Consider the following 20,370-nt stretch of genomic DNA (forward strand, 5'->3'; position numbering starts at 1 on the left):
CTGGAATTCATGTCTTTTGATTCTAAATACAGTTGTTTTTAAGCTTTACCTCAAGTGGCTCTCATTGACTTAATTAATTGTCAGTGAGATTTCATTATACATGTAAATAATTTGGTGGATTGTTCCATGGTGCAGATGGGCAGGATAATGTATGAGTTCTACTTTCTGCTCTTAGCAAACTAGCTGTGCTTAACTTATGGAATGTTAATTAAAGTAATTCTGCTTTTGTTTTCTTTTTTTGTGAGGAAGATTCTCCCTAAGCTGACATCTGCTGCCAGTCCTCCTCTTTTTTTTTTTTTTTTTTTGCTTGAGGAAGATTAGCCCCAAGCCAACATCTGTGTCAGTCTTCCTACACTTTGTATGTGGGATGCCTCCACAGCATGGCTGATGAGTAGAGTAGGTCTGCACCCAGGATCCAAACCCATGAACCCAGGCTGCCCAAGTGGAACACATGGAACTTTACTCAGCCATGGGGTGGCCCCATAAAGTAATTCTGTTTTAATTATGAGTAAACACATAGTGCAGTACTTAAAATTATTTTCGATGATTTTGTGTGTGTGTGTGAGGAGCATTGGCCCTGAGCTAACATCTGTTGCCAATCTTCCTCTCTTTGCGGAGGAAGATTGTTGCTGAGCTGACATCTGTGCCAGTCTTCCTTTGTTTTATGTGGGATGCTGCCACAGTGTGGCTTGACAAGCAGTGCTGGTCAGTGCCTGGAATCTGAACCCATGAACCCTGGGCCACCAAAGTGGAGTACATGAACTTAACCACTATGCCACTGGGCTAGTCCCTTTCAATGATATTTTAAAGAGCACTTTGCAAAAGTATTATGTTGACTTTCTATCATATGTGTGTGGGTATAGATAACACACACAAACGTGTTTGCCCACATGTATGTTTATATACATGCATATGTGCATCTACATATAAACTAAAATACGTATATATTTAGAATCAATATTAATGCCAAGAATGTATATCATTAATACTAATTGTAATTGTACTAAAAGTAATTGGGTGGATGAACGTAGAATGGGTACAATTAAGAGAGAATTTTCTTTAACCTTGGCTATCATAGTTTGTTGAGTTTTCTAATTTTTTGCCTGTTGCTGATGCAGAAAAAGATATTACACTTTAGAGGGGAGATTAAACTCTCAGAAAAAAGATACAGAACTAGTGTTAACTCATTATTTATGTGCAATTTTTGGTCTTAGCATTGAAATACGTTTTTTGGAACTGCTAAGTGTTTGCTCTGCAAGCACTATATATATTGGGTACTGCAGTCTCAGATGTTTTCAAACAAAGAAGATGTGATGTGATTCCTGCCGTTAGTATCTTACAATTCAGGTGAGCAAAGATCCTCAGCAGTTTTACTCATCAAGTGATTAGTTCCAGGTAGTTGAACAGATGTTGTGTTTCATTAAGAGTGCAAAGGAAGTGTAATATCTTCCAGCTAGGGTTGCCAGTCAGGATGATGGAGGTTTAATCAGGGTGGGCATTTTAGATAATTGGTAGGATTGAAAAAATATAAAAGGGAAATAGGTCCAAGTATAAGGCAGAGGAAATAAACACAGTACGTTTGGTGGATGGTAAGAAACTTGGCTTTGTATGATGACTAATGGGAGATAAAGCTGAACAAAGAGAAGTTTGGAGGTAAATAATTTTGCAGGTGTGCGGGGTTTGAATGAATTTGGTCTTAAGTCTGTTGAATTTCACTGATGTGATTTTTCAAGGAGACCTTTATGAAAGACTCTTGGAGATACAGTAGTTGGATCTTTAGTAAATGAAATACAATGTGGGGAAAAATCAGAGCTACAACTAGAGGATGGAGTGTCTTTTGCCTAGAGGTGACAATTAATGCGGGGGAGGATGAGTCACTGTTGGAAAGCAGTGCAGCATCCTTTGGGCTGTGAACAGTGGTCATTTATTTAAGCTGTCTCTTGCTGCTGGTTCCCTTGACATTTTTCTCGTTTGGTATATGGAGAAAAATAGCATAAGACAATACTAGTGCAGACTCAGAATTAAGACTTTTAATTTAAAATATGAGTTGACGGTATTATTTATTTTTGTTTTTTGAAAAGTTATGCCTTTTGAAAGACCATCCCACAGTGAAGTGATCAGTCTTATTTGCCTCACTTTATGCCTCCTCTCAGTCATCTTAACATTAATATTTACGAAAGTACTTTGTAGTTCAGTTTCACAAATCTTTACTGAGTACCTGTTGTGAGGAATACAATGAAGAGTAAGAAAGAGGAAGGGGACATTTTTGGCTTGATTGGAATTCAGAGTATATGGAGAAGGTAACAGAAGCTGAGATTAGAAGCATAACCTCTCAGTGTTGTGCTCAGTGGATACAGCTGAGGATTTTGAACAGAGGAGATCTTTTTAGATGGTACAGGGAGCATATTGGCTCATTTTTACTGTTTTGTGTGATTCAAATAACTTTTGCTGATGGTCATTTAAATAGGGGATCAGTTTCTCAAACGGCAAGCATCTTAGCCGAAGTATACCAAACAGCATCAGAAAATATTCAATACTGTGAATTCTTGGTTTCAGGAATCACTTCACTGGAAAATAGTAGGGCAAAACTATTCTTAAACAAATGGTGTTAGGTGAGGAAAACAAAACTCGTTATTGGCCAGATGGGCTCAGGGAGCCTGTATTCCTCTCCTTGACTCTTAGGCATAAAACAATAGAAGTTTTAGTAATATTTTTTAAAGACCAGGAGGAGAAGATACTGGGCATACTCCCAAGGAATGAGTCACTTGTTATTTAGCCCACTGTTTAGTTCACTGCCTTCATATTTAGATCCTTTTTGACTTGAAAAAAAAATAGCCCAGAGAACAATGTAGATCTCATTTCGCATACTCTTTTTTTCCAAGAATCAAGTTAGATAAGAAATTTTTTGTCAACCAACCAATCAGGCCAGTACCAGTATCTAACTCTTAGCCTCATTCACTGTGTTTGGTGAACTGTTTCTCTCAGAGCAGCTGAAATGTCAGCTTTCGTTGGGAAGAGGAAGAGAGATTCATATTCTCTCTCTCTCTCACAAACACACACACACACACACACACACACACAGTATTTAAACCAAATAGTTAAAGCCAATGGACTGATGAGTTGACCTCAGTGTGAGTTACCAGGACTAGTTCTAAATTATTAATGGATGAAGTGATCCCATTTGGTATCTCTTTTGAGATAGTGAGCCAGTGACTCTGATGCTAACCTGTTAATGGATGCAAAAAGGAGGAAAACTAAGATCACTCTCAGTTGAGCAATATGGAATTGAAAGTGTGATATAAGCCCTTGTGCTTTTGATGAGGGCTATGTTTTATTCCCTAGAGATGGTCAAAGTGTGATTAACCCAAGTTTACCAGGATTCTCTAATGTTTCTATAAATGGAGACATTTCTCAGCTACCTGTTTTATGTGACAATTTTGCAAATAAAAATTAAATATCTTGTTCAGAGGTCATGGAAATGGTCTATCTATAATGATCCTCTGTGACTAAAATGGGACCTTGAGATATAGTGAGTTCCCTGACATCGGAGGTACTCAACTAGAACAGAGAGACAGTTGATTTGGGGATGTGTAGTATATTTCTTTATTGTGTAGGAATTTGACTAGATTAGAGTTTCCCAGCCCAAATTTAACTAAAAACCACATACTTCAATAATAAGACATGAAGGGTGGAAATAAGAGCTAAAACTGCCATCTCTGAGAGAAGTGAAGGGGAGGGAATCAGTGTGAAAATCTTAGTAAAAATTTGGTTGTAGGGAAAATTTGATAACCTTTAAGTTCCTGATTTTCTATAACATAAACATTTCTGAATATGCAGGTCAGCTCAGTGGCACTTGGCATCCCACTAGGACATTCTAAACTGAATTATGGAGCTTCGCTGTCCCCACTTCTGATTTGATAAACGTCTTCAGGAAAAGAGGCTGAGAAGCTGACTGCTGGGCCAAGGTCACAGTTGGTGCAGGCATTTGATTAGGTCATAGTGATGCCTGAGATAGCCTGGGTCTGTGCAGACTGTTGACGTAGTTGATAGCCAGCATCACCCAGGACACAGGTTAAATGAGAGAGCTGATGTCAGGGACCAAGGATTAAGGCCCTGAATCTACCTCTGGCCATCTGAATCCTAGCGGAACTTCAGGCAGAGGAGGCCAGCACCACGGACAGCTCTTCAAAGCTGTGTTTGGCATGCAAAGCCTAGGGTTTAGCTTGGGAAAATTGTGTTGAGGTTCTGGTTCCACTTCTTCCTAGCTAAAGGTCTCTACTATGGACAGCCAATTTTAATTTATGCACCCTTGGTTTTCTGATTTGCAACATAAGAATAATATCTTATCTACATAGTTCTTGTGTTTACACATATTAGATAATAAATTGCAAGTGAATGTGTCAGTTATACAAATTAAAGATGTTAATGTTGTTTTTATTAAATTTTCACTTTTAATCATTGACCTCTATCTGCCTAAGGTTGTATTATGTTAATGAAAGTTGCTAGATTCTTCTCAAGGTGTGAAACAACAGTTAAATAAAACTGATGGGTGAGACCAAAATACTATAAGCAGCTATACAGTTTACTGGTCAGAGATGGGAACTAGGATATACTGCATATCTGGTAGGTTCAGACAAAGATTCTGATATTTATTATGCCATTTAATTTTCCTAACAGTTCTGTGTATCTAGGAAGGAGTAGAGGAGTCAGTTCATGCCATTCCCTTCCATCACGGCATATTCCTTCTCTTTCTGCTGCTGCGGTGAAACGCATGGTATCTGGTATACAGAGCCATAGAGGTAATAGAATTCAGACTCTTGTTTTTTTCTAAAGGTTTTCCTGATGGCAGAAAGCAGGAGTTAAAGACAGAGAAAAAGAGAGGGTAAGGAATACACCTCAGCCCCCAACAAGGGGATATGAGAGCTTCCATGGCCAGGAGACAGAGTCATGTATTCAGGGACCCTTTTCGGAGGAGGCAAACCAAGCTCAGTGGGATGACCCAGGTTGTTACTAAGTTTGCTGCAGATCTGAGCATGGTGGTGATCCTCTGCAGAGACCCTTAACCCAGCGGCTATTAAAGGAAATGAAAAACCATAATTTGATATCTGTGTGTGGTAACTTTATGCAGTGCAGTGACGTCTCAGTGAAAAGCATCTACCTTTACAATTAGAGTATTTTAAGAGGGATGAAATTCTTGTGTCATTAGTATTTAATATTCCTGTCTTTGATGAAACCAAAATATTTTTCTTGTGATCCCTTCATAAATTTTTATTAGACTTAATTTGAATCTTTATTTCAGAACAGAATAAGGTATCTGATTTTTCTATGAACATGAATTCTACATGTGTAAAATGACAATTTGCATATGTAAATTGACTAATATAAAATATACAATAATGAAAATTGATTGGGTAGCAAAGAAATACCTTCAGCATCTTTCCGTGTAGTTTGTCTTATGTATATAAAGATGTAGACAGCTACAGGCAGCTTTATAAGACTGTTATTCAGGTTCTTTTATCTGAAGATCAGCTGGGCTGATTTTTTTCTTACCAGTTTCATAGATGCTTGTGATTATTTGTTCAGTAGCCTGTTAAGGAATAGATTGAAGAAGTAGCAATTTTCTGCCTAGGTAGCATTTTAGATCCATTATCAGAGGGAAATGATTATTGTATGATGCTGTTGTCCCTCAGAACTTCCAAAAGGAAAAATGTTAGTGATTAGATAGTTATATAATGATTCATATAATAGAGAGAGCACTGGGGTTGAAATCAGAAGATACAAGTTTGAATTCTTCCTTCAATACCTACCAGGTACATGGCCTTTGGTAAGTGTTGAAACCTTCTTAGCCACAGTTTCCTCTTATGAAAATGAGACTGCCCATCCATATCGGGGAATGGTGGTGAGATTATATTAGATGATGTTTGTGAAAGTGCTTAAAACTTGTAACATATTTTTAAAAGAAATTTTATTTCTAATAATTCTCTTTTTTGGCTATTTTCTACAGAAAGTGAGTGAGAAGGTTGGAGGAGCCGAAGGAACCAAGCTCGATGATGACTTCAAGGAGATGGAGCGGGTAAGTCTTCACTACTTAGGGTTCCCTTTGACATAAAACTGCCCAACTAACTAGGAGGAGGGAGACAGGGGAGGGAAACTGTTCTCCACTGGTACCTGAGAATACATTTTATTATTCTTAAAAATACTCTCCTTTGAGTGCACATTTTAAAACAGAAAATGGAAAGTATCCTGTCTTGCCTTTGTACTATCCTGAGAACTAAGCCTCAACAAAGGCGAAATGTTATAATGTACTTTTCCTGGTGGATTTTATCACCACTTTTTAAAATAGGGAACATGTGGAGCTGGTGTTTGAATTGGGATGAGGTGGAAAGAGGACAAGGTGGGGAATGATGTCCCCTACTTGTCTTTTGTAGCAAAGTAGCTAAAGCTACTTTTGCTCTTTGCATGAAGAGTCAAAGAAAATTCCTGGATACTTTCTGCCTTGTCTCTTTCAGTTTTTCTTCTGATGAATTCATTGATGAATTCAGTAAGTTCTCATTTTGTGCCTCCTCTGAGCCAGGCAAGAAGTATATGGCAGTGAACAGGACAAGGTTCCTGACTGCATGAAGTTCACAGCCTGGTGGGGAAGGCACACTTTAGACAAATACTGACCAGTGTGGCAAGGGTAACGAAACATACGCTAGAGAAGCTTGGAAGAGAGGAAACTCACCCACACAGGGTGGTCAGGGAAGATTCTCATGATGAAAGCGAAGATGCGGAGGATGAGTAAGAGTTAGCAGAGCCTAGTGTGTTTCTAGAAAGGAAACAGCAAGCAAGAGAGAATGGGACACATTTGAGTTCCTGAAAAGAAGGTGATTTGCCAGGAGACAGCAGTTTTGTAAAATGAGACTGTGTGGTGTCTACCTACATGATCATTCTAACTAAATTCACTGATAGGATAGGTACCCACTGGAGAGGAGATTTAATACAAGGGTCCTGAGTCCCAACCAGAAGTCTGGTACGGAATGCCTGGCAGCCACTTGCCCCCACTGGACTGAAGTCTGCATTGGTTCCTATTTCGCATCTCTGGACAGTTCTAAATACCACCTGATTTTCGGTCAAAGCTGGTAGCCACTGTTGTTCATAGTTTCTAGTGCCTATCCTTCTACAGCATCAGAGTCTCCAGACATTGACACATCTGCCCAGAATGACTTGACTTTGATTCCTCCACTCTCTGTGATTTTGGAGTTCCACACTCCTCTTTATGAGCAGCCCTGTGGTCTGTTAATTTGTACCAGCCTCTGTCTATACGCAGTCTTCCCTAGCTCCCCCTTATCCTTTGATGTTTACCCCCAACCTGGAGGGAATTTTTTGTATGGCACATGGCGTGTGCCATGTCATTAATGACAGATTAGGCACATATTTAGGGATTTAGAGCTAAGGAGTCAGAGTTTGAGTCCTGCTTTTAGCATCTGTCAAGACTAACGGTAATAAACTAGGTAGGTTACTGCCTAAGCTAAGACAGACTTTCTGTTTCTTAAATGAGACTAAAAAAGAATAGGAAATTTGGAGAACAGAGTAGAGTTTATCACTGAACAACTAATTAAGCCTTTGAATCCATGACAATCTTGCAGACTAATTGGAATAAAAGAGGATCTTGCAAGTGTTTTACTTCAGGCAAAAACCCACAGGCATCCCTCTGAGTCTAAAGGCAAGGTTTATTTCTTCTATTTTCTAGAAAATAATGAGTTCTGAAGTTTCTTTTTCAAAATCTAGATATTCCTTCAATAAAGAAAACTTTTGCTGATTATTTGAAGAACACACCTATGGCTGTGTATTTGGGTTTATGTTTAAGTAAATTGAAAGATTTAGATTTCAGGACAGTGTGGAAATTATTTTATTTCATTTTATTCCAAACAGCTTTTGTCCTATCTGTGGCTCTATTGCAAATTTTTCACTCCCTACCCATGCTAAATTTGCATTAAATTTAAAGATTTCTGGGGTAATTGGAAAGCATGTGCTTTGGATTTAGAGTCTCAAAATCTTTTCTTTCCTGTTCATTTATTACTCACAAAAATATTTTAGCTCAATGTTGCCAAGCCTACAGAAGAATCTCCTTTCCACAGTTGGTTTTCTGATCATCAAGCATTTGGGGTAGAGAGACCTTTGTTAGCTGTGTTCTCAGAGGTGCAATTAGACAACAAAATGAAGTAAATTAGAGGTTTGCATCAAGCAGCCCTCCTGGGAGAGAGAAGTGGGTATTCTTAGAGGTGGTTTCTCTAATCAGCCACCCTGCCGCTCTCCTGCTGAGATGCAGTGAGGTCTCTTAGCCCTGGCAGCCTTCCCCTCCCAGAGCTGATTGGGTGGGATCCTGTGGCTGTGTTATTTCTGCAGGAACCCTGCACATTAGCTGTCTCCGCTCCTAAGTGCTGTGCTCGCAATTGTTTCTGTGTTAGTTTTAAAAGGTATCTATTGCTTACAAGCTTTGTTAAACACAGACTAAATTTCTCACCATGGTTCAGACATTGTATGAATTTGTTCTTTGAAAAGATGCAGATTTTTTTGTCAAGCGGAAGTTAAGGGACCTCTGGTTACTTCTCAAGTTTCCATCAGTTGCCGCAGTGATTCTGTATTTTTTGTGTGTAGTTACATTCATTTGCTCACATGGAATATCTATAGATGCCTCCACGTGCCAGGCATTGTGCTGGGCACCAGGAATGCAAAGATGATTAAGGCATAGTTCCTGCCTTCAAGGAGCTTCCAGTGTTGATGGAAGAAAGCAGCACATAAAGTAGTGCTTACAGGACTGCAGACTCACATGGCACTTGCTGTCCTGGGGATGATTCTCATGGAAGAACTAACACAGGTTGAGTTGATCAGTGGAAGCTTCCTAGAGGAGAGTGTGCCTGAGCTAAACCCTGAAATTTCCTCCTGTTCCTGCATACGTGGCTAATGCAGAAGTCCAAACCAAGAGGTGCAGTGTCTCTTATTGCAGCCTAAAGAGTATCCTGGGAACTCCCTTCTATTGAAACCGGAGGTGTTCTAAGGTTGGAAACATGGCTATAGACCAATTTAATGAGAATGAAATTCTTCTGAAGGGCCAGCCTCAAGTTTTAAGAAAACCAAGATGTTGAGAAAGAATGCCATTCCATATGAGAGTGAGAAACAGTGGGTTGTTTGCAGGGTGAGGCAGGAGAGAGGCTGATAGGAGAAGCCCATGGTCATTATCTTCATACGCTTAGTTTGTCATGAGTGGAGAGGGGTTAGATCCTTCCATTCAACCCAAAGTGGTAGAACTTGAATTAATGACTAGAACCTATGGGAAGGTAGCTTCAGGCTCAATATAGGAAAGAACTTTTGGCTGCCAGAGCTGTTGTTGTTTTTCTTTTTTTTAAAAAAGAGCCTTAGGTGTTCTGCATTTCCCATCCCTGCCCATGTTTAAACAGAGGCTCCAACCAGAGTTCCCACTGCAGTGTAAAGCACTCTAGTCATCATCTCTTTTGAATTTTGTGGCAAGAAATTTGTTACTACTGTCACTTTCTAAAAATGTCATTCTTACTTGAATTCTAGTGATTTATCTTGAATGGAAGAGAAAGGAGTCAAGTCCCAGCCAGCGTGCTGAGAGTAACACACATCCTTGAGTGCACCCATGGGTGTCTGTCGTGCCCCTGAATGCCTTATTCCTGGGTGTGGTGGAAAAAGAGAAGATGTGGGTAACTGTACTGAGACACTCAGGCATAGGTGCAGACGTGTAAGATGGGTGAGAGCCCCAGACAAGATGGGCTTTGAAGACACCTCTCTGTTTATCCTGAAATTTAGTGAAGACAAATTTCTTCTCAGCTATGTGTTTACAGTATATTTCCAAACTAATATTCATTAAAGGTAATGCCCAGGAAGATTAGCAAGAAAATACCTTGGGGCAATCTCAGCCTAATGCCTTGTTTATTTTTGTTTTCAACACTCTGTTTATTAATCAGGCTTTCTGGGTGCGTAAGAAAGCTGCTATAAAGCAGAGCAATTTGGAGACAGGACATTAACTCTTCCAAGTCAGTAGGGAGCTATTTAAAAGCATCATTATTGGACCAGCTCGTATCTTACTGCCAGACAAACTTCTCCAGGATGCTGTTTTCATCATGTCTCTATGACTTGTTTAATTAGGTGTTCTCCTTCAGGGTTCTCATCACTTTAAGTGGATGTGTGGGCATTCTTAATAGGTACATTTATTAAGAATTTGAAAAGATTTTAGTATTACATTTGTCTTTTTTTTTTTTGCTGAGGAAGATTCACCCTGACCTAACATCTGTTGCCAGTCTTCCTCTTTTTTGTTTGTGAGCTGCCGCCACAGCATGGCCATTGACACGTGAGTGGTGTAGGTCTGTGCCTGGGAACTGAACCCTGGCCGCCAAAGTGAAGTGTGCCCAATTTAGTCAGTAGGCCATCAGGGCTGGCCCTCATTTGACATTTTTAACATTTCTTTTGCATAACCACTGTGAGTTACCCCATATCCAAGTGGGTGCTTGATTCATCTATTTATTTTTGATCACTAAACCCACAAACTTATCTGTGCTTCACTTTAAGCTGTCTAGTTTTTCTTAAACTCTGCTACTGCATCCCTGTGACAGCCTGTGGTATAATGCAGTATCTGACAGTATGAAGTCGTATCTTCCAGTCCTTTCTTGCTCCACGATGGGTGCTGGGTTGTTCATGTTTGCTGCCACCTAAGTTCAGGAAACACTGACTACTCTTTTCTCCACTGGAAAAAGGAATATTCAGATGTGTCAAAACAATAACCCATTCTAGTCAATCCAGTACCTTGCAGTTCTCTTGTTTCTTGTCTCTAAAGACTGGGACAGCTGGTGAAATGATCCTTATCATCTGTCAATCCAGCATGGCATAGTGAAAATAGAACCTCAGCCCAGGGGTTGGCAGACTTTTCCTGTAAGTATATTAGGTTTTTGGGCCAGAGTGCGTCTCTGGTCCCTGATCCATCCTCGCCTCTACTGTTGAAGAGCAAAAACACTGCCATTGACAGTGCTTAAATGAATGAGTGTGGTGGTGTTCCAGTCAAATTTGTTTCAGGACACTGGAATTGAATTTCACGTAATTATTATGTGCACTAAAATAGTAGTCATCTTTTGAATTTTTCAAACCATTTAAAAATGTAAAAACAGGTAGTGGCCTGGATTTGGCTCATTGGCCATAGTTTGCCAACCCTTGCCTTAGCATGAAGAAGAAAAATGTTAGAGTGAGTAAAGAAAGTTGAGAGAGCTGTTTTTCTCCCTTCCCAGAGTTGTAAATTACAAGACTGGATGGTGGAGGAGGAACCTCCTGACCCTCAAGTATTGAGGATTGCTGAAATCTTGGTATTGAGAAAATGGAAGAAAAAAGACCAGAAGAATGTATACCTATGCATTTACCTTTAGAAAAAAACTTATTTCACGTAGAATTTTTATATCCTGAAAGCATGCCTATATATGTATATGTTTACAGTTTCACCTTCTCTAAACATCCTTCCCTAGTGGCTCCCAACCCCCATCCAAACGAGATTAATTAAAGAAATGAAGGCTTAGGAGCTCACAAGACTTGAAGTTGTAATTGAGGGTGCATCAAACTTATTTTCAAGTAATAGTCAAATTTGGGCACTGAGGATGTCATTAGCTATATGTCATAAGTTCAAAGTTAAACTGTGCTGTTCTCAAATGGGAATAAGCTCTTGCCGGTTATAAGAAATGACTTATGTGGAAATCTTAGTTCATGCTAATTATATCAGGCCTGTCAATCAGAGAATATGTGTTTAGACATTGCTGGTTTCAGTATGTGAATAGCTTTCCTAGCAAATGCCTATCAAGGCGTGTTCGAGGTTCTCACAGGGTAGTGTGCCTCAGCTGGTCCATGGCTGATGCAGTATAGTTTAGTTTAGCAGAAAGAGTCCTAGACATGATTAGTGAGGACAGAGATGGAGAGAAGTTAGAAATTGGTCAGCTTCCTGCCTGCAGATGGTCATTGGAGAGGTCAGTTCCTCCAGCTCTTTTTTAGGAACCATCTGATCCATGACCTTTGGAACTGCTTTCCTTCCCATCATAGCCACACTAGCTATGTGACCTCAGCGAGTTCATTTTCCTTCTTTAGGTTCAGATTTCCACATTTACAAAATCCAGGCTTTGGACTAGATGCTCTTCTGGTCTCTTTCTCTTATGTTCATTAGCTCTGTCAAGTGGATTATCTGTCAGTAAAATCAAGAGCAAGATCCTAGTGACTGAATTTGCTAATAGCTGTTCCCTGTTTGGGGTATGTCCTGATTTGTTTTCAGAGGTGGACCTCAAGTGAATGTTGTTTTATGCTCTCATCAAAAGAGTTTAGCTAGAGTTGGGGTTGTATGGGCTCTTTCCTGGGAGACTTGGGTCAACCACAGGGGACGTTGGGGTACTTTGTATTCCTGCTTCCCTTCTAAGATTGAATCCCACTCTGGGGACCAAACTTATTGCTCTAATATTGGTATCTCCAGGGTCTCTGTAGCTCCCCTGAGATCACTAGCTTTAGTTAAGCTAGTGGCTTCTGTTTGTAGAGCCTAAGTAGTTGGGCTATCTATTTACAGAGCCCCGAGGGGAGGGGGGGTTCCATAGCTTTCCACGCCTTCCTTGCTGACCTCCCTTTGGACACTCAAGATCTGCACTGCTGGTGCCCAGCCTCTGTAGAGAAGCTGTGTAACTGAGGGTGCTGGTCAGACAGCTCAGCACGGGGGAGGCCTCCTGTCTCAGAGGCCCATGGCAGGATAGTTCTTGTGGATGAAGTTCCCACAGACTTTGAGGACTTTCAAAACAAAAACAGAAAATGGATGGCAGGTGCTTTCCTCCTGGTCCTGTGTGGTTGTTTAGTCCCCAGCCCCATCTGACTTCGTGTCTCTTCAGTTTGGGAGTTGTCCCTGTTGCTTGTCTCTCTACAGGGAGCTTATGCTTTCAAGAAGTATAGGTTAGTGGTTAAGAACACAGATTCTGGAGGCAGAATTGGGCACGTTCATAGGGTTTCTGAGAATTAAATGTGTAAAGATGTTTAAAGCCCTTAGAACAATTTCTGACAAATAGAAAGCACTTATGATGATGGTGGTTATAATTATTACTGAGGAAAGAGATGACGGAAAGTTAGAAATTGGTTAGTCTCCTAACATCAGATAACTTCAGAATCTCAAATGGTCATTGGACAATTCAGTTCCTTTGGCACTCTCAGATATTTTGACCTTTGGAATTACTTTTTCTTCCCATCATGGCCACAAAGGACCTTTGGATACATTTGGTGCCAGATTCCTTAATCTTTGTCACATGGTCAGCAGGACACCTGTGTTTTCCTCCTATCACACATGTAACCTGGACTTCCAGCATGTTTGTTCTGCATACAGCCTTTGAAGTCATTTCCATGACATTGAGTGCATAGTGGTTAGTTGGCATTCTGCTAATACTTCCAGGACCTCCATGTGTGGTTGCACAAGTCCTGCACTGCACAACTCCAGAAGATCACTATTCACCTCACTACTAAACTCTTAGTACATACCCAAATTTAAGACGTCTTAAAAACTCAGTTCAATCAAAAGGACATGGTACAGGGTTCATATGTAGGAGGGCACCTCTTAAATAGGACTGCTTTTTAAGGTAATTTTATTCCATGATGACCTCATAAGAACAAGTGTTTTCCTTTGTTAATTGCAGTAAAGGCAAACTCCTTACACACACAATACTATGACTACCATAGAATGGGAAATTATTAAGTACTGAAAACTCAAACTGAAAGATAAAATCTTCTGATGGGTCATGATTTTGGTTTCTCATTGTGAAAAAGAAGGCTTACCCATCCATGATATGCTGATTTATATGTAGATGGAGTAGGTTATTGAAAAATTTCTTGGAATTGAAGGAGGGGCCATTGAACGCCAATTAAAATGAAAGTTCCCATGGACTTAATTGCTATCTGAAATTCCACCATCAAAAGTTAATTCTTTTCACTCATACTTATATATTCGATGTGCATACTTTGGATATTTATTTATTTGTTAGTCATTTACCCTCTAGAGTGAATGAATGGACCAGACATGCTGATAAGAAAAGGATTCCATGGTGAATGTAGAGAGGAGCTAACTGTGCTGAGCAGCTTACACAGCCTCTCCATGTGGGGAGAAGGGCCCACAGAGAGAGGACATGCTGAGCTGCTGGACGCAAATACCGGCCATTCAAAATTGTGCAGGGATAGACTCTATTTAGAATTAACCAAAAGATCAAGGACTGATTAGAACTGTTGGGTCAAGATTTTTATATACTTAGGAGTTCTCAGAAGTTAAATAAAAACTGTCCTTCTCTTACTTGAATAAACAGAATTGATGTTGCATTTTTCTTTTTTTGAGGAAGATTAGCCCTGAGCTAACATCTGCAGCCAATCCTCCTCTTTTTTGCGGAGGAAGAATCGCCCTGAGCTAACATCTGCAGCCAATCCTCCTCTTTTTTGCGGAGGAAGACTCGCCCTGAGCTAACATCCATGCCCATCCTTCTCTACTTTATTTGTGGGACGCCTGCCACACCATGGCTTGGCAAGCGGTGTGTAGGTCCGCACCCAGGATCCGAACTGATGAACCCTGGGCCACAGAAGTGGAATGTGCGCACTTAGCCGCTGTACCACTGGGTTGGCCCCTGCATTTTTCTTTCTTTAGGGCAGTGAAATCTGCCACTGTGGCCCACTACGGACATCCAGTCAGTGCCTCTGGGCAAAATATGATTTATTATCTCTACCTTACTATTACTATTCTTCTGGGGTATCTTTTTCTTCTATGCAATTTCCTCTTCTGGTTTAGGAACAGTTTGCTCTTTTCCAGTGAGGATCATCTCACTGTGTGAGACATGTCAGTGTGGCAGGGCAAGCTCATGGCAGGGATAATCCAACTATGAGCTCTGTAAGTCCGGGGCCCTCTTTGGAGGTTTTGTTCTCCTGGGTATGCTCAATGACCAGAATCTCTACATCAAAATCCTTACATTCAGCATTGCTTTCTGCATTTTTAAGCCTGTAGAGCAAAAATTCAGGATTCTTACTGGGTCATGGAACTTGTGTCTGGCCCTACTGTTTGGCCTGGGCACACCTACCAACTCCAGCCCTGTAATAATGGAATGGTACACATTGCTTCTGTAAAGTGACTCTTTCAGACACTTGGTGGCTTTTGGGATATGAATGCTCTCCATGGCCTGGGCAGTTTCACGAGTGTTCTTAAAGTAAGTATGAAGATTTGAACCTCTTGATTTGCATGATTTCGTGGCATTTTCTGAGTCAAATGAATAGCGAACCATTTTCAGAGACCACCTCTGGCCACTTATGGGAAGAGGAAGCTATCTCCAATTTATTTTGCCAGAAGATAATAAAGTATATTTTGAAATAAATTTTAGGAAATTACCAGGTTCCTCTTTGGATAAACAGGTTTTCCAGATCTTAATGGAGCACAGCTGCATGCAAAGCCATCACTACTTCTGGAGCTCCTCCAGCCCCTCGCCTTCCCCCGCAGGACTGCTGCTCTGCTGCGCCACCAGCGCTTGTCGATCTACTCAAGCAAAAAGTGGAGTTCTAAAGCTGATAATTTTTGTCATTTAGAATATTTATTTTCTCATTTCAGAAAGTGGATGTCACCAGTAGGGCTGTGATGGAAATAATGACTAAGACAATTGAATACCTTCAACCCAATCCAGGTAAGGGATCACTTTCTGCATTCAGGGTATCCTCCAGGTGACTTGTAGTTTCTCCTTGATAGATAGTTAAGGTTTGGTGTGCTTCTGATTCCTCAGCCCAGTGTTCTGGAGGTTCAGCGACTTCTGGTGTAGCACTTTGCCTGGGAACGGGGGCTTTTTAAGGCTCACATTGAAGTAACTGGAGGATTCTATGGTATTATATCTGACTGTGGTGTATTTAACAAACAGCATTGTGTGGACAGCTGGGGTGGCACATAATATCAGGGTAGCTGCGAGCTGTTACTAATGGAACTTCAGTTTTCAAGGGATGATAAGAAAGAAAATTGGGATAATTTTAAGATAAGACAGTAATTTCCAGAGGCGTGAAAAAGTAGGAAGTTGATTAGCTTTTGTGAAATATGGAGGATTTCTGTTTAAACAGCATCACTTGAATCTTTGGAGGGTTGTTCGTAATTCTGATTCTTCTCCAAGCACATCGCAGATCAGCATTTGTTCCTGCTAACCTGTTACACTCTAAGAAGAAAGTTACGATAGAGATAATGGAGCTATTCCTTGAAAAGAGAACCAGGCAGAACTGGGGCAGTCTCTTAGGCATGAGGTATAACAGAGCAAAGCAGCCTGCATTGTGGACCTCCTCACTACTCTTCCTGTACAGAAGAAACTTGAAGCAAGGCTGAATGTATTTATGTGAGACATATGGTTATTTAGAAAACTGCCCACTCCTAAGACTTACTCTTTGGGAGTTGCAGGTTGAGATTCCAGTGTCTTTGGCAGTCGTAGGGAAGACGGTCCAGGCACTCTGTCAGCCCCAGTGTATTTGGATACTGAGCATTAGTGGGCAAGAGATAAGAAAAGGAGGTGTGGAATAAGAGGAAGTGGGTGCGTGTGATAGAAAGTGCTGACTGACTCTCTACTGCCTCCTCCTGGCTGCAGCTTGCATTTAACCTGTACAGCTGCTGTTTTGAAGATAAACTTTCTGGGAATAACCTTCTTGATTTTTCTTTTCTTTGTGTCTTAAAATACAGCAGAGATGGGATTATGTGAGGAAGGAACATATAGAAGTAAATATGGTAAGCTATCATAACCAGGAATTTAACTGACATGGACCAGATGGTTAGCAAATTAGGCAGAAAATAGCAAAATCAAGTTTCTAATTTTTTACCTAGAGCCTTCTTCATGACCTTAATATTACAGAGATGAAAGGGTCTCTTAGATGTATGTCTGTTCGTTAGTGTTTGAACTGTAATAGGTCAAGTTCTGGAAAGAGAGCTGCTCACCCTGCCTCACCACAAGAAATCATTGTTTAGGGACAAGAATTTCTGTCTTCATCTTTGCATAGAACTCTGAAGTGCTCTCTGATTTCCTGGGATTTCCACATGAATTGTGTTAGTAACGCATTGCTGTGGGGCTAAGATAAATATAGGGAAGGGGAGGGAAAATAGAGTATTTCATGAACACTAATGCATTTTCAGTATGGTGCTAGTTATATGCACTGTTTCATCTTTAAAAGTTACCATTTTTTTCTGACTGTAAAAATAAAACACAGTTGAGCAATTCATAGTATAAAAAAGGGACTGAAAATCCAATGTAGCACAGACTGTCAGTGGGGACCCATGTGTTCCTGAGCATAAAGTAATGATGCTCTGTTGTAGTGCCTTAAATAGCATGCCTCCCCAAAATATTTAGGGTCGCCCAGAACCTCAGACTGTGGCGTTATTTGGAAATAGAGTATTTTCAGAGGTAATTAGTTAGCGATCTTGAGATTAACTCATCCTGGAGTTAGAGTGAGCCCTAAATCCAAGGTCTGGTGTCTTTATAAGGAGAGGAGAAGATACAGAGAGACACAGGGAAGAAGACCATGTGAAGATGGAGGCAAAGGTTGTAGTGATGCTGCTCTATGCCGAGGGGCAGCTGGAAAAGGCAAGGAAGGATTCTCCCAGAGAACCTCTGGAAAGAACCAACCCTGCTGACACCTTGATTTCAGGCTTTTGGCCTCTCGAGCTGTGAGAGAGTAAATTTCTCTCATTTTAAGCCACCCAGTTTGTGGTAATTTGTTCTGGCAGCCCTAGAAAACTAAGACAGTAGGCCAGCCTCATTCTGTGCAGGAAAAAACAAGGGCCAGAGAATTTAAGAAGCTTTCCTAAAATTACACACCTAGGTGGGGCTGAAGCCAGGATTGGAACCCAGGTCTGACTGCCTCCTAAGCCTCTGCACTTTCTGTTGCACGATCCTGCTTCTGAGAAGAATGGGTTCAGCTTCACTGAGGTGCAGAGGGCCCTTCACCTTCAGAGCAGGTCCAACAGAAATTTGGAAAGGAAACAAATTGTGGGTTTGAGACTTATTTTTATTTTAATAAAGGAGATTACAGGAGGAGTTAATTGAGGGAGATAGGAATTTTTAGAAATGTCACATTTTTAATAAAATGCTAAATATGCTACTTAGCTGCCAACATATTGGTTTTATGGCTATTCAAAAATCAAGTGGACATCTGCCACCAAAAACAGTTAAGGCCATCACCAGGCAATCCCAGGTTGGTTTCAGAAAAGCATTTATTTATGGGCAGGCCACATACGTATACAAATAAGTGTCACCTAGAAGAGTCTAGAACACAACAAAACTTCATATAATCATTCTACAGAGTTTAGACAATTGGTGTTTAATTCATTTATGATAGATCTGCTTTAGTTCCTCCATGAATTTCTCGCCCAGAGAGCAGACACTGGCTCTAGCCCTCATCAAAGGTAGCTGGTCAACTACACTTGTTCAGAACTGAAGTGTCCTTGAGAAGGGATGCAGGAGTCTAGCAGACACCCAGAGGTGCCCAGTCCTTGGGCACAGAAGAACAAAAAGAATATTCACAAACTCATGCAGGCTGGTAAATGCTTTGACCACTCAGCCTCACAGTGAGCCCAGGAACTGGGTCAGCCAGTATGGATCACTGTATGCTGGTCCTGAATAAGCAAGATCTGTCTGGCTTAGGTCAGGATGGAGGCTGATGCCAACTAACAAATTTACATGGACAAGCCAGTAGAATCAGTAGACATTAATGCTTTGAGGGTACTTTGAGAGTATCTTGTATTAGACTAATACTCTAAGATGCTTTCTGGCTTTCCGATCTTGTGATTGTGGAGCATACACTTCTTTTATTTTCTTGAAACTCAGTTCCGATTGAAATGATGACCAAAGGCAGTTTAATTTTCATGAATCTGCAGATATGCTCTGTGTAGGTCCCACATCCACTCTTGTCCACCCCCGGAGTGTTATTTTTAAAAGACAAATCTGATCATATCATTATCTTGCATAAAACCCTTCAGTGGCTTTTTATTGCTTTTAGGATTAAGTTTTAAATTTTTAACATGGCTTAAAGGGCGCTCCCTGCATAATCAGTCTGCCCCTTCCCCTCCACCTTGTCAAGCAAACAGTTCCTTCAGGTGAGCACAGAGGTCACTTAGGAGCCTTCCTTGACCCCCAACTATGTCAGGTTCCCCGTTAATGTTCCTCTCACACTCCCAGCGGCACATGCTACACTTACTGTAATTGTGTGATGTGTGTGCTTTTGTCTGTCCTCCCCTGTAAGGACAGGACTGTTGCTGTCTTATTTACACCCAAAGCCCCAGCCCCCAGCTCAGTTCCAGGCAGCCAGTGGCACTTGGATATTTGAATAAGTGAATTATGAAGCACAGTTGACAGTCAGTGTCTAATGTGTTAAAATTGTGGTGATGTAAAGGAGAGAAGGAAAACTCTTCCTTCTCTACCCGTGTAACCAACATTTATCAAATGCGTTTACTTTTAACAAAGACTAATCCTGGATGCGGTAGGAGTAGACACAGGACCACGGTTGGGTCCCTGCTTTCTGGGACTTCACAGTCTAACAGTATAAGGTACGTACATTCTGAAGAGAGTGGCCCAGGGGGCATCACAGCTAATTCCTTCTGGAAGGTCCAGCTAACTGATGAGGTGAGGAAGGGAGAAAGGAGTCACAGGTCTACAGGTGTGTCCTGTGAAGCAGGGCTTTCGAGAACAGAACAGAGAGCTGTAAAGTCTTTCAGCTTGGATGTGAAATTATTCTGACAGGAACATCCATAAACCATTATCAGTTTCCAAACTGTTTAGATAAGAAATAATTTGAACATGAAAAGTGCTGTGCACTAATTCCATTCTACCGATTGTGAGGCCCTATTCTCATGGTATCTAAGAGCAAAGATCATCAGAGAAGATAGAAATCAGTTTTCTTATATGAGTATTCTGATGCCTTGTGGAGATAAAAAAAAAAAGAGCACTAAATCAGCATTGTCTCATAGAAATAAAATGCAAGTCATGTGTGTAATTTAGAATTTTCTAGTAGCCACATTAAAAAAGTAAAAAGGTAAAATTGATTTTAATCATATTTTATTTAGCCCAATATATCCAAAATTTTAACCAATGTTAAAAATCACTGATAAATTCTACATTCTTTTCTTTTTTTTTTGTACTAAGTTTTGAAATTTGATGTGTGTTTTATACTTCTAGCATGTCTTGGTTTGGACTAGTCACATTTCTGATGTTCAGTTGCCCTGTGTCGCCAGTGGTTCCCATAATGGACAGCACAGGTCTAGAGGGTTTGCCATTCAAGCTGTTTATTATATTTTGACCTATGTTTGATGTTTAGCTTCTTGGTTTATGT

The 20,370-nt window shown here is 40.6% G+C and overlaps 1 protein-coding gene across 1 annotated transcript in view; it reads left to right on the forward strand.

Annotated features, from left to right (window-relative positions):
- The window catches only part of SH3GL2 (SH3 domain containing GRB2 like 2, endophilin A1), a 197,472-nt gene that overhangs the window by 143,109 nt on the left and 33,993 nt on the right, over positions 1-20,370 (forward strand). The window contains exons 2-3 of the mRNA XM_044757075.2: positions 6,005-6,073; positions 15,635-15,707. Of these exons, the coding sequence (XP_044613010.1) occupies positions 6,005-6,073; positions 15,635-15,707 (142 nt within the window). The remainder of the gene's footprint in view (positions 1-6,004; positions 6,074-15,634; positions 15,708-20,370) is intronic.

Source organism: Equus asinus, chromosome 23 (assembly GCF_041296235.1).
Source record: "Equus asinus isolate D_3611 breed Donkey chromosome 23, EquAss-T2T_v2, whole genome shotgun sequence".
Lineage (NCBI taxonomy): Eukaryota > Metazoa > Chordata > Mammalia > Perissodactyla > Equidae > Equus > Equus asinus.